The following is a 14,691-nucleotide window of genomic DNA, read 5'->3' as shown; positions in this document are numbered from 1 at the left end:
ACTAAAATTCTAGATTAAAAAATTCAGTTTTATTTGAATAAAATATTTATTCTGTAACTATACAGAATTATCTATACATATTGTTCAATTATTTGAAGTATCCTCTCGCTAATTTTCAATCCTAATTATTTTCCAGGTCCTTGTGAAAGATTCCCATGCGGCATGAACGCCAAATGCTCTCCGAGTGACCCACCAAGATGTCTGTGCTTGTCCGGATTTTCGGGAGACCCACAAGTTGGCTGCATGGATGTTGATGAGTGCAAGGATCTGCCGTGTGCCTATGCAGCGCATTGCATCAATGAGAAAGGAGGCTTCAAGTGTGTCTGCTCACATGGAATGACTGGCGATCCCTACAGATCAGGATGTAAGTTCCAATTGAAACAATTCAATGTTTAACTCTGAAAGATGTATTATAAAATACATTTCAAATTATCAGCGAATCAAATGTTGCTTTCTAGTTTGTAAGTATCGCTTGATTAACATTCAGTTACTCAGTTCCTAATGTATTGATTATTAGATGCCATTGGGAGATTTTCCTCTCAAAATTCTACTTACATCTTTCCTCTGTGATTATTCTAGAGTAGTATTTATTATCTTGTCTTGGAAGATTTGATCACAGATCACAATTCATTAAAAATATTAGTTTAATTCAATGTGAAAAGCAGATGGCATATTATTGTGTATTACCACAACTTTTGCTACACATCAATATTCCCTACAGATTCTCATCATTTTCTGGAAATAAATATTACTTTATTATTTTTTATTGTTAGTTGAAAAATTATATCATAGTACCCTTTTAAAAACTTTGTTTATTGGAAAATAACACTTTGGAAAATAAATAAATAATATTTGTTTTTTTATGTTGTTATTTTCTATTGAAACGTTTTTAAAAGGGTACTATAGTATTATTTTTCAACTAAAATTCAAGTAGCCCTGAAGAAATACGTTTTTAGAGAATATATAACGTTAACTTGAAATCAAATTTTATTGTCAACTATTTTATTGTAATTTTTTATATTAAATTCAAATCTTTAGAATTTACTATTCATTATTTTCAAGTAATTTTACTTTCTTCTGATTTTAGCATATTTTATTTCATTTCACTCATCCGTATAACCTATTTTATTGAATTCATAATATTCGAACCGATTTCAACATGAATTAAATGTTGCTTTCAGGTATTGGAAGTTTTGTAAGTGCGAAGGGCGAATGCTCGTCGGACGGAGATTGTGCGGGTCAGCTGGCGTGTGTGAATGGTGCTTGTGTGAACCCGTGCAACAGCCTGCCCTGTGGAGCCAACGCATACTGTGAGCCCGATGGCAACCACGCCGCCTGGTGTGTTTGCCAAGTCGGCTTCACCAAGAGTGCTACTGGCGAATGTGTTTCAAGTGAGTGGCATTTCCACATTGATCAGTCATCTGAACTATCACCATCACTTAATCTGCCATATATCATTTGTTCAATCTTGAAAATTAGATGCCAATCGATTCGTAATTAAATTTTCTAAAAAAAAGGTTTCTATGATGATGTTGGTGATCTTGTTAATGAAAAACATAAACATGAGTTTATTGTATGTTTTAGTTTGGCTCCAATATGACAAGGTCACCAACAACGGGACTCTGGCACAAAATTCATCATGTAATGATTACATTACTAACCATAGCCTTCTTGTCATGACTGCGAGCTACACAATTATTCACTGTTGGATGAATGAAAGAATGCTAGAGCTACAATCAAAAACCAAAGGCTTGCTGGCTACTGCTGCCAGTAAAAACATTATTACAATATAATGTATGGTTTTCCTGCTGTCAAACAATCTCAAAATGTATTCAGCTGTAGAGATGTTAACCGTCCACTCAATATGATCATCGAGAGTGGAACATTGAAAATCAACGGGTCTATGATTATTCAAGAAATAAAATTTTAGCCATTTTGTTTTATGAATTTGGAAAATTGTCATGATTTATGAATTTTTGTAGCTTTGTCTAGTCGTCATAAATGATTGTGCAAAGTTTCACTTCTATGTTCAGCCATTATTTAGAAACAAAATAGTAAGTGAAAAAACAAAATGGCGCCTATGTGAGTAACTAAGGACTTTCAAACAGTTTGAAAATGATATTCAGATATGTTCATACCCAGGAACAATACCTTAGAAAATTGGTAGGGAGTTTGGTAACACTCTGTATAACTACTAAATAATCTGATTTTTTCCGCAGGATGTGATGGAGTATGGTGCGGACGCGGCGCGCAGTGCATAGCGACATCTAGCGGTGCGACATGCAAGTGTGTGGAGGGCTTCCGCGGCAACCCGTTCGCAGGCGGCACGTGTGTGCCGGACGTGTGCTCTGCAGCCGTGCCGTGTGCCGAGCCGGACGTGTGCATTGGTGGCCGATGCAAGCAGCGCTGCGAGGGTGTCGTGTGTGGGGTGGGCGCCACCTGTGACCCCGCCACCAACCAGTGTGTCTGCGACAAGTTTTTCGTCGGCGATCCCGATCTGCTATGTATGCCACGTAAGTAATCATCAATAAATAATCTCTTTCTTTCCCTATTTAAGTATCAAAACCATGTTCTTCAATTGAGATTTATCACTAAATTTATTTGATCCGTTTATTTTTCTAAATTATTCATTTACAATATTACTGTACTTTACGTCATTACCTTTAGGCACGTTCAAATTATTTCATCAATCAAACAATTGTTATCAAAAGAAATAGTTAACATTACAATAAAATACACCCAGAAACTTCTTTATACATAAAAATTGAAATGAAATGTATTGCTAATTACAAATGACTAGGCCTACTATTTGACAATTATTGCTACAGTATCTACTAATTTATTCGACAAAAATACTAAACTGTCTACAATAAGAAAGTCATTCACAATACTTACAAAGTCAAACAACATACAAATAACTTGGCTCAGCCAGCAGAGCGAACTAGAATTTATTTTTTATTTTTCAATTATTATATATTTGTTAATTTTTCAATCAAGTTATGAACTTATGCATTTACATGAATATATGGGAAGTTACAACTTCTTCTCCCATCCTTCCAGAATGGAGATCAAACTCTGATTTACTTCTTATCATAGAACTTTCAATAATTGTCTTTGATTTGTCGTCCAAAGCTTAATAGAATTATTATGCGATGTTAGTGGAACTTTCTTTACAAAAATATACTAGTAAATCTAAATACTATTTGTATACAATCGAAATTCAAATACTACTTTCCTACTTTGTCTCACTGTTTTACTATATCGAAATTCAATTATATTTTCTACCTCAGACTTCCATTTCTATCAAAATATACAAAATTAAGTTGTGTGTTTCAATACCATTTACGGAAATGCTCTAATTAATTCAATGTACCTGTTTCTGTTGTTTCCAGCCATTATGTTGCCAGTCTGCATGCCGGGTTGTGGCGTGAACGCTCACTGTGAGTACGGAATCACGAACAAATGTGTGTGCAATCCCAGCACCACTGGCAACCCCTACGACAAATGCGGGCCTCAGGAGAAGCTGTCTTGCACGAGCACATCATGTGGAACGGGCGCTGTTTGCAGGGAGAGTCTTAACAATATTGAATGTCTCTGTCAATCTGGATTCACCGGCAATCCTTACGTTCAGTGCTATGGTGAGTAGCCTTCATTGATTTTTTTTCAAATTTAAAAATTGATTCAGTTTCAGTGTTAGATTATACTTTCAAGTGTAAATTTTGCTTAACAAAGGAGGTTTTCTTTCATACTGTTATGTAATTCATTATGTGAAATAAGACTTTCAACTTAATTAGAATATTTTCTCCATGTAACTTGAATGAAACTTCCAAAGAGCTCGTTAACTTGGTAGTTAACTAAGTAGCTTCGTTGTCTATAGATTCTTTTCTTTTGCATATAGTTGTATATTTTTGTCAATTAGTTGTTTGATTTCTAATGTTTGAGAGAGGCTTTTAACCAGTCATTAATCCCCCTGCACACAGGGACTATAGTGGCGTCAACTAGTAGCTGCCAGTAGCAGGAAACGCCATTATACAGGGGAACGTATACAGCAAACTTATACTTGTGATTATACAGCGTCCAACCCCCAAGGATCACAGGGACAATAGACACAATTTTAGTAGCTAAAACTATTAGCTAAATCTAGTGGACGCCACTACTGTTTCTATGTGTAGAGGGCTTTAGATTGATTGTATTTCCTCTCGATCTTGTAATTAATTAGCCTTCTACATTTTCCTTATCTCTTTATAATGAAGAGGGTTGAAGGTTAATGAAGGTTAACCCCTTTAGGTGGGTTAAGTGGAAGAGGGGGCTCTTATTGCCTCAACGTCGCCCACATCACTTCTTGTAATGTTATAAAGTGAAAATAAAAGACATTTATCTATCTATCTATAATGAGATCGATACACATTATATAGTAGTTCTAAAGAAGTAAGAAGAAGCCACATTGAAGTGTGGAGATGTTTTAACATGTAATTCATTAACTTTGATCTTTCATTAATATGAATGAGTAAGATACCGTTAGTAATATTTCTGTTTATAAATTATTTCCATTAGGGAACTTCAATATTATTTCATTTTTGCAGATATCGATGAATGCAGCAGTGGAAATGCTTGTGGACCGAATGCTATCTGTTTGAACAGTCCGGGAAGTTATGACTGCCACTGCGCTGATCAGTACGTTGGAAATCCATTCACGGGATGTACACCGGAGTCTCGTCAAGTCTGCAAGGATCCAGCTTCATGTCAATGTGGCAAGGATGTTCCTTGTCCTCCAGAGTAAGAAATATTGGAATACAATTCATATTTATATTTGAAAGAACATGCATAATAAACCTTATATTATATGCTCATCAAATTTAATAATAATTGACAATAATCAATCATAGAAATTAAAAAAAAAATCATTTTTTCCAATGAAGATGTACTTAAGGATGATCTGAAATGTTCCACTAGCAAGTAATTAATTATTTGAAAAGTTTCATAAAAACCCTGATTGAAAGTTGAAGAACTATTTAATCTACAACAAAACACACAAAAGGCTAACCCAAAATACAATTTAAAGTAGTTGGTATGAAATACTGACATTTTTATATTGAAATACTTTATAACTAAGAATTGATAAAAACCCCCTTTACTTATAAATGAATGAGTGCTGCTGGTACTGCATGGTAATTTTGACATTTCCTAAAAATAAGAATACATTTTTGTAAAATCGAGTTTTATAGGGAATAGAATTTCTTATAATCCTTACGGTTACTTAAACATAGTTTCTTGTTTGCTTTCAGTTTTACCTGCAAGAGAGGAAAATGCAAGAGCAAGTGCGACTCAGTGAAGTGTGGTCCAAGAGCAGTATGTGTCAATGGAAAATGCGTATGTCCTCCCGGCTTGTCAGGAAATCCTGTAGATTTGGTGAAAGGCTGCCAACTGCAAGGACAATGCAGTAACGATCTTGATTGTAAATCGACAGAAATCTGCTTCCAGCTCAGCAAAGGCGTGAGGAAATGTGTGGATGCTTGCAGTAGGGTCCAATGTGGCCCGAATGCTCTATGTGTGTCAGATAATCACAGGTCATCTTGTATCTGCGCTGATGGATATTTAGGAAAACCGAGTGATCTGAACATTGGATGTCAACCGGAAAGGAAGCTACCTGGTGTTTGCAGCAAAGATTCTGATTGTGACAAGGGATTGATTTGTTCCATCAGTATTGATGGGGTCAGCAACTGTATCAATCCATGCTCCAACCTGGCCTGTGGTTTGAATGAGGTCTGCAATGTCGATAACGCCGGACATCCGTCCTGTGATTGTCAACCAGGATTTGCCTGGAACCCGGTCACGTCTGTTTGTGAGAAGCCATCAACACCAGATTGTCACACTGACAAAGACTGTCAGTCGATTGCTGCCTGTAGACAAGATGCTTTAGGTATTCTGAAATGTGTGGCAGTGTGTGACGAGTTCAACTGTCCCCAGAACGCCGCGTGTGTGGCCAGTAATCATGTGGGTCAATGCGAGTGTGTGTCAGGGTTTACTGGTAACCCCAACGACAGGAATGGTTGTTCACCTGCTTTGAAGAACCAATGTACACAGGATAACCAGTGCTCAGAATCGGATACATGTAGATTGGATAGTACATCCGGGACACTTGTTTGTAGACCGGCCTGTGACATGATTAACTGTGGACCTCGTGCTGTCTGCATCGCCAACAACCATGTTGCTCAATGTCAGTGTCCCCCTGGGCTCTACACTGGAGACCCCAACGACCCCAACTCTGGGTGTAAAACTGTTCCATGTGTTAAAAATATCGACTGCCCCGAAAACCAACTCTGTGACAGACTTTCCCATTCATGTCAGAACGTTTGTGATGAAGATACCTGTGGTGACAATGCTGTATGTATTGCCGAAGATCACAAACCAATATGTCAATGTCCGTCTGGATTCAGAGCCAACCCGCTACCTGACATTGAATGTGTCCAGGTCGATGTATGTCAACCAGGAAAATGCCATCCAACCGCTATCTGTGAACCGAACCCAACATCCGGACATACTTGCAAGTGTCCACCAGGACATGTTGGAGATCCTGTAACATCCGGTTGTATCTCTGAAGGAAATTGTCCCGGTGGAGATTCTGACTGCCCGGCAAATTCGTTGTGTGTTGGAGGAAAATGCATAGATCCGTGTGATGGAGCTTGTGGGCCAAACACTTTCTGCACCATCGAGAACAAGAAGCCAGTTTGTCAATGTCCTGCCAGATTCGAGCCTATGTCTTCAGGAGCCGCCACCGGATGTGTTCGCTCTGCTAGTCGGTGTACCGCAGACTCTGATTGTTCGGGAGATCTCTGCATCAATGGACAATGTAAAGGTATGTCTAAAATCATCAGTCCCACTCAAAATCTCTTATTTTTTATTTTTATGGATTTTATTGGCAGATATATTATTATTATTTGAATTTTCCGCATAGTCGTAATATCCAATTTCATTCCCTATAGGTGAGTAAAACTTTATAATAGGTTGAAATTTAATCACTAAATTAAAATTATTGAAATAATCTCTTTCAGAATCAAACAAGTAGGCTATGAAACAAATGAAATAACAACTTTTAAAACTCTTTACATGATAACACTAAGCAGTGAATCAATAACTTTCAGTACCAATCAATCTGATGAATGTGGCCTTTATACTTTCTTTTCAAAAACTCGGGATTAATATTGTATTGCTTTTCAAGAAATAAATTGCATTTTCAAAATTTCATTGATGTTCTTCCTGCTCATATTCAACATATTTTTCCATTCAAAATGAAGCAGTCTTCAAAGCTTTACCAATTTCAAAATAATTCTGGCCATTTCAAAGAGTGGTGTTCAACAGTAACCTACAAACAACAAATAAAAACACTGATCATAGGTATAACCCTAAAAAAAGTTTGTGTAGTTAGTATTTTGTTAATACCGTATCTATTTGAGTGTCGAAGCTTTACGACCATTGTTATATTGCAGCTGTTTGTCGAAAGAACGAAGACTGTTCGGAGGGAGAACGGTGTGTCGGAAACAAGTGCGAGCTGCCTTGTGTGGGTCACGCCCAGTGCAGTCAAGGAAAGGCGTGTGTGGAGGGCATTTGTGTGATTGGGTGTAGAAGCAACAAAGACTGTGGATCTTCGTCTGCCTGCATTGCAAACAGGTGTCAAGGTGAGAAGAATTTCCCTTAATTTATATCTTATTATATTTGTTTGCTCTGATTTTTTACTTCTCCAATCATTTTTATCGATTCCAAAAATTAAATTGTATTTACATTACTGTGCATCATAACTCTGACATCATCTTTGAACTAGACTAAAAATTGCGAATTATTTATTATAATGTTTGCAGATCCATGTAAAGAAGAAGGCGTTTGTGGATCGAATGCGCAGTGCCGGACCTCGAATCACACAACCATTTGCAAATGTCCTTCAGGCTTCCAGGGTAGTCCGAATCCTCAGAAGGGCTGTGTCAGAGTTGTCATATCGTGTCTGACAAAGCAGCAGTGCCCAAGCGGACAGGTAATACAATACTATGATTTTTTCAATTTTTTAAATACATAAGTTATCAATATCAAGACACAAACTATCATTTTAACTAATTTTTTACCTATTAAATTCTCATTTTGTTATAATTAAATGACACTTTTTCATTTGTGACAAGTTCAATATTTTATTTTTTGTTGAAAGCTTCGTTATATACTTCTTGGTTCATCGTGTGATGAATATGTTAACATTTTTGAGTTAGTTATCCGAGAAGTCCCACCACATATGATCAATTAAGAACACCTCTATATTAATCAAATCAGTAACATAAAAACTTGTTGATCGTTTTGAATGCTTATCACTCGAGTCAATTTATTCAATTCAACACAAAGAAACACAAAATAAATCAACATACAAAACAAAACATTCAAATTGTATTGTGTCCGTACAGGTTAGCAGACTTCCTTGTTGAATAGTGTTTGATTGATGTATGTTATGTGGGATCTGTAGTGTTGAAATAGGAGGGATGGTAGATATTAGATTAAACTTTGACGTGTCATATACTGCGGGATCGTTGCTCCCTTAATGCAGTTCAGTAATTGTGACGAACAAGTAAAGTAAAAGTAAAGTAAAGTAAAGTAAAAATTACAAATTGTATTTGAATGTAACAGGATTAAAAAATCTTTTCAAATAATATTGAATTCCTTATTTTTCATCGAAGAAGACAATAAATATTCAGTCTTCAAATTCTGTACGTACACAAGTAGACATCTTTTAGGGAGACCGTTCTCACTGGGCTTAAAACTGCAAAATCTGTAAAAATTAACTTGAAAAAATCTGGTGTGGCGCACTCACACAACTTTTCTTGCTCATTGAACTGTAAGCCCCATTCTTAAACGAGAATAATTTAGAGGAATAACATAATGACGATTGGCAGCAACATATTTGAAACTACGATCAGACTACTGTATATGTGTATATACAATTGTTTTCAGAGTACTTTTTCCTTTGTGTAAATTGTGAAATTCGATGATATTTTTTAAAAGTCGTCAAAACAGCTGTTCTACAGATGAAATATCTCGACAATGTGTTCTTTTTATGAACTGCTCTACCTACCTACCTCATGCACGAGAAGGAGGTTACAAAGTCCATTTCTCAAGGATGGGGTGGACCCCCCATTAGTTTCCCAGAAAGGAGAGTCATGCCAGTTAATAGAGCTGATAAATAACTATACAGGGTATGAATTTGAAAAAAATCGGTCAAGTCATTTTTGAGAAAATCGTGAAAAACATGTTTTTTTAGTAATTATCCGCCATTTTTCTCAATAATATTACGGAGCTCCTGCAATTTTCCCAGAAATGAGACTCATGTCAGTCGATAGGGCTTATGAATGTAGCTATCCATGGTACAAATTTGAAGAAAATCGTTAGTGCCGTTTTCGAGAAAACCGTGGTTTTTAGTAATTATCCGCCATTTTTTCCGCCATCTTGAATTGAATTTCTTATTGACGGATCCTCATGGTATAAGGACCTTAAGTTTAACATTTCAAGTCAATCGGTTAATTAGGAATGGATTTATCGTGTTCACAGACATATACACACACAGACCAACACCCAAAAATCATGTTTTTGGACTCAGGGGACCTTGAAACGTATAGAAAACTTGAAATTAGGGTACCTTAATTTTTTTTGGAAAGCAATACTTTCCTTACCTATGGTAATAAGGCAAGGAAAGTAAAAAACGACGTTTTGTTTCTATTGTAGTTCATAACAACAAATTACAAGTTCTCTCGTGGAAAGAACTATCTGAAAAAATTATAGAACAATAATATTGTATTTGTATTACTGATAATTTGCATTATCGATCATTTGGAACATCGACCTTATCGATTAAATTATATTTTTTTTAAAAGCCAGTAAATGTGAAAAAGTAAAGATAATATTCAGTTTTACACTAATTGTTTGCTATTGTTGCATGCAGGTTTGTGACCAGAGCGTGTGCCGAGAGCCGTGCAGAGGTGGGAGTGACTGCGCTAGTGGGGAGCGCTGCGACAAGGGCCTGTGCATGAAGGTGTGCTTCGGAGACAGCAACTGCCTGGTGGGAGAGGTGTGCATCGGAGGAGCGTGCAAGCCCGGCTGTGCCGTCGACGCCGACTGTGACACCAGTCAAGTGTGTGTACGCAAAAAGTGCAAGTGAGTACATTGATCAAAGAAAACTTGTATTTTGATCAGGCCTAATCATCTTGTGTACATTTCTCGTTCAGTTATTGAAGTAAAAAAATAATAGGCTACATATTTGAATGTAACAGGATTAAAAAATCTTTTCAAATAATATTGAATTCCTTATTTTTCATCGAAGAAGACAATAAATATTCAGTCTTCAAATTCTGTACGTACACAAGTAGACATCTTTTGGGGAGACCGTTCTCACTGGGCTTAAATCTGCAAAATCTGTAAAAATTAACTTGAAAAAATCTGGTGTGGCGCACTCACACAACTTTTCTTGCTCATTGAACTGTAAGCACCATTCTTAAAGGAGAATAATTTAGAGGAATAACATAATGACGATTGGCAGCAACATATTTGAAACTACGATCAGACTACTGTATATGTGTATATATAATTGTTTTCAGAGTACTTTTTCCTTTGTGTAAATTGTGAAATTCGATGATATTTTTTAAAAGTCGTCAAAACAGCTGTTCTACAGATGAAATATCTCGACAATGTGTTCTTTTTATGAACTGCTCTACCTACCTACCTCATGCACGAGAAGGAGGTTACAAAGTCCATTTCTCAAGGATGGGGTGGACCCCCCATTAGTTTCCCAGAAAGGAGACTCATGCCAGTTAATAGAGCTGATAAATAACTATACAGGGTATGAATTTGAAAAAAATCGGTCAAGTCATTTTTGAGAAAATCGTGAAAAACATGTTTTTTTAGTAATTATCCGCCATTTTTCTCAAGAATATTACGGAGCTCCTGCAATTTTCCCAGAAATGAGACTCATGTCAGTCGATAGGGCTTATGAATGTAGCTATCCATGGTACAAATTTGAAGAAAATCGTTAGTGCCGTTTTCGAGAAAACCGTGGTTTTTAGTAATTATCCGCCATTTTTTCCGCCATCTTGAATTGAATTTCTTATTGACGGATCCTCATGGTATAAGGACCTTAAGTTTAACATTTCAAGTCAATCGGTTAATTAGGAATGGATTTATCGTGTTCACAGACATATACACACACAGACCAACACCCAAAAATCATGTTTTTGGACTCAGGGGACCTTGAAACGTATAGAAAACTTGAAATTAGGGTACCTTAATTTTTTTTGGAAAGCAATACTTTCCTTACCTATGGTAATAAGGCAAGGAAAGTAAAAAACGACGTTTTGTTTCTATTGTAGTTCATAACAACAAATTACAAGTTCTCTCGTGGAAAGAACTATCTGAAAAAATTATAGAACAATAATATTGTATTTGTATTACTGATAATTTGCATTATCGATCATTTGGAACATCGACCTTATCGATTAAATTATATTTTTCATAAAAGCCAGTAAATGTGAAAAAGTAAAGATAATATTCAGTTTTACACTAATTGTTTGCTATTGTTGCATGCAGGTTTGTGACCAGAGCGTGTGCCGAGAGCCGTGCAGAGGTGGGAGTGACTGCGCTAGTGGGGAGCGCTGCGACAAGGGCCTGTGCATGAAGGTGTGCTTCGGAGACAGCAACTGCCTGGTGGGAGAGGTGTGCATCGGAGGAGCGTGCAAGCCCGGCTGTGCCGTCGACGCCGACTGTGACACCAGTCAAGTGTGTGTACGCAAAAAGTGCAAGTGAGTACATTGATCAAAGAAAACTTGTATTTTGATCAGGCCTAATCATCTTGTGTACATTTCTCGTTCAGTTATTGAAGTAAAAAAATAATAGGCTACATATTTGGATGCAACGGGTTTACAATAACTCATAAATTATCAAACTTATTGAATTAATATGTTATTGAGAAATATTAGATTTCTCTTGTAAATTCATTTCTCTAGTCTAAAATATCATTTATTCATGGACATTTTTACTGGAAATTCATAAATTACTTGTTCCTCACAGAAGAGTGACCTTTCTTTGTATTATTATAATATTTTTGTTTCTATCTTCTATCCAAGTTATTTCTATTCATATGTTCTATTTTTATTGATAAGATTTATATTCCACCTGTACAAACAATAATAAAGATGATAGACGTGTAAATAATATGAGTAAATCGTCAGTTTTATCGAATAAGTGTTGGTTGTAAGTGAACAATGTTGTTGCAGGTGTGCATTGGGCTTCAAACCGACACCGTCGGGATGCCAAGACGTGGACGAGTGCGGCTACGAGTCGCCTTGTCACCGAACAGCGTCATGTGTGAACGAGGTCGGCTCCTACAAGTGCACGTGTAAACCGGGCTTGGTGGGCGACCCCTATGTGGACCCAGGTTGCGTGCGGCCGCACCAGTGTCTCACTGACTCCAACTGCAGTGACAGCCTGGTGTGTGTCAAAGGCAAGTGCACCGATCCCTGTTCGTCCGGCAGCCTGTGTGGGCCGAACGCTGTCTGTTCGGTGTTCGATCACATTCCTACCTGTGCGTGTACGGCCGGACACCTGGGTGACCCCTACAACCTCAACGTTGGCTGCTTCAAGGTGGAGTGTCTCGATGATGAAGACTGCCAGAAAGATAAATACTGTGATGTGCAAAGCAACAAGTGTATGAGTGAGTATCTGTTTTATTAATAGATAAATTTATTAATAGAATAGAATTTTTATCTCCAAAATTATCATCAAAAATCAATATTCATATTGTGAATAAATGTTCATAAATGGGTTTTATCAATTTCGGACCTATAAAAATTTTATCTCCAAAATTATCATCAAAAATCAATATTCATATTGTGAATAAATGTTCATAAATGGGTTTTATCAATTTCGGACCTATAAAAATCATTGAACATAGAATTAAAAATAGGAGGTTAAATGGGAATTGAAAATGTCCAGTGATAAAACTTTAACCAATATATAACCGATAATACTTCGAGGTAGAACATCCGAATCTCTGTCAATAAAAGCCATAAGAATAAAAATAATAATTATGGGGTGGAATTCTTCTTTGAATATAAAAACATGTCATATAATAGTAATGCTACTTTGATAAATCAGTGTAATTTAATCACACTGATTTGTTTCACAGTAGAAGATCAATGTTTGATTTCCAATTACTGGTAAGAATGTATCTGCGTAAACGCAGTAGACTATAAAGTTTTCTCTTAGAATTTCAATTCAATTTTTAACTGTCGGAAGTTTGAAATTCAATCAACTAATTCCTGCAATCCCAAAACACTCAAGTAACTTGAAAGAAGTCACATTGAAAGATGTTGAATACCGTACAATTGGCTTTTGGAAAATATTTTTGTAATATATTTTTCAATATTTCTTGTAATATTCTTTTGCATTCAAATGTCTTATATAAATTATTTTTCTCCACAGATCCTTGCGACAACCTGAAGTGCGGCCGTGGGAAATGTAAGGTTCAAAGTCACAGAGGCGTGTGTTCGTGCTTCCAAGGCTACACGAACGTGGGCGGCAAGTGTGTGGACGTGAACGAGTGCGAAGACAACCCTTGCCACAAGACAGCTGCCTGCAAGAACACCCCTGGCGGATACCAGTGCACTTGCCCGGAGGGTCTGGTTGGCGACCCGGTGGACGGAGGCTGCAGACGAGCCGGCGACTGTTTGTCACACAGCGACTGTCCGCAGAGTGCGGCCTGTGTGGAGAACACGTGCAAGAACCCGTGTGAGTCGGTCGGTGCCTGTGGGGCCAACGCTGAGTGCTATGCGGCCGACCATGTCGCCGTCTGCAAATGTCCGGCACAGACTAGGGGCGATGCCAAGGTGGGTCTCGTTCCTTCATTCTCACTATTTTCAGTATTATTGGTATTACTTATCCACATTCCCATTTCATAAAATACAAATCAAATAAATGCGAATAATCCGAATTTTGATAGAAAAATGTCTAAAACGTAGGCTATGTTGCTTCACTTTCAATCAAATTTTGAGTCCAGAAATATACAAACCAAAATTTAGAATTTAATCAGTTATCAATTTAGAATTGATTATCAATTTATTGTAGAATAACAGGTAACCCGTGCCCCGCAAGGATCTTCTTAAGCACTTGACATACTAAAAACTTGACGTACCGTACTGAAATCTTTAAGAGTTTAAAATAGGCCTATAACCATCCTCGTTAAATTAAGAATCTATCATGCAAAATTTCAAATTAATCAGTTGAGTAGTTCAGACGTGATGATGACGTATATTCATGAATTTCCTATCCCGTACATGTACAAGCCAATTCTTTTCTTTATTATATTATAAATATATTATTGGCTTGATAAAAAACTATAAAATAATCGAAATTCTTCCATTGTCTAATTCTCTCTTACTTCGTTTAGAGACATACTACTTTTATCTTGATTTTTGTGACATTTTCAGAGTTTAATTTGTCTAAGCCTCCTTGATATCTTTCTCTCTGCTTCTCTCAGACTCCTTTTCTCTAGAATTTATTATTAGATTGGAGGCTACAACTGTCCTGGGAAATATAAATATTTATAGTTAAAGCTATCATTCATAATTATTGGTAGGCCTATGAACTACTAGTATCCTGATATATGCTATTGCT

The 14,691-nt window shown here is 36.8% G+C and overlaps 1 protein-coding gene across 1 annotated transcript in view; it reads left to right on the top strand.

Annotated features, from left to right (window-relative positions):
- Positions 1-14,691, top strand: part of LOC111052168 — a 389,458-nt gene that overhangs the window by 163,480 nt on the left and 211,287 nt on the right. Inside the window, exons 19-29 of the mRNA XM_039436353.1 lie at positions 137-364; positions 1,182-1,391; positions 2,220-2,513; positions 3,393-3,638; positions 4,584-4,776; positions 5,286-6,856; positions 7,488-7,676; positions 7,857-8,026; positions 9,971-10,182; positions 12,294-12,730; positions 13,501-13,904. Of these exons, the coding sequence (XP_039292287.1) occupies positions 137-364; positions 1,182-1,391; positions 2,220-2,513; positions 3,393-3,638; positions 4,584-4,776; positions 5,286-6,856; positions 7,488-7,676; positions 7,857-8,026; positions 9,971-10,182; positions 12,294-12,730; positions 13,501-13,904 (4,154 nt within the window). The remainder of the gene's footprint in view (positions 1-136; positions 365-1,181; positions 1,392-2,219; positions 2,514-3,392; positions 3,639-4,583; positions 4,777-5,285; positions 6,857-7,487; positions 7,677-7,856; positions 8,027-9,970; positions 10,183-12,293; positions 12,731-13,500; positions 13,905-14,691) is intronic.

This window comes from Nilaparvata lugens, chromosome 10 (genome assembly GCF_014356525.2).
Source record: "Nilaparvata lugens isolate BPH chromosome 10, ASM1435652v1, whole genome shotgun sequence".
NCBI lineage: Eukaryota > Metazoa > Arthropoda > Insecta > Hemiptera > Delphacidae > Nilaparvata > Nilaparvata lugens.
The sequence above is the reverse complement of the archived record's forward strand: the minus strand, read 5'-3'. Positions and strand labels throughout refer to the sequence as shown.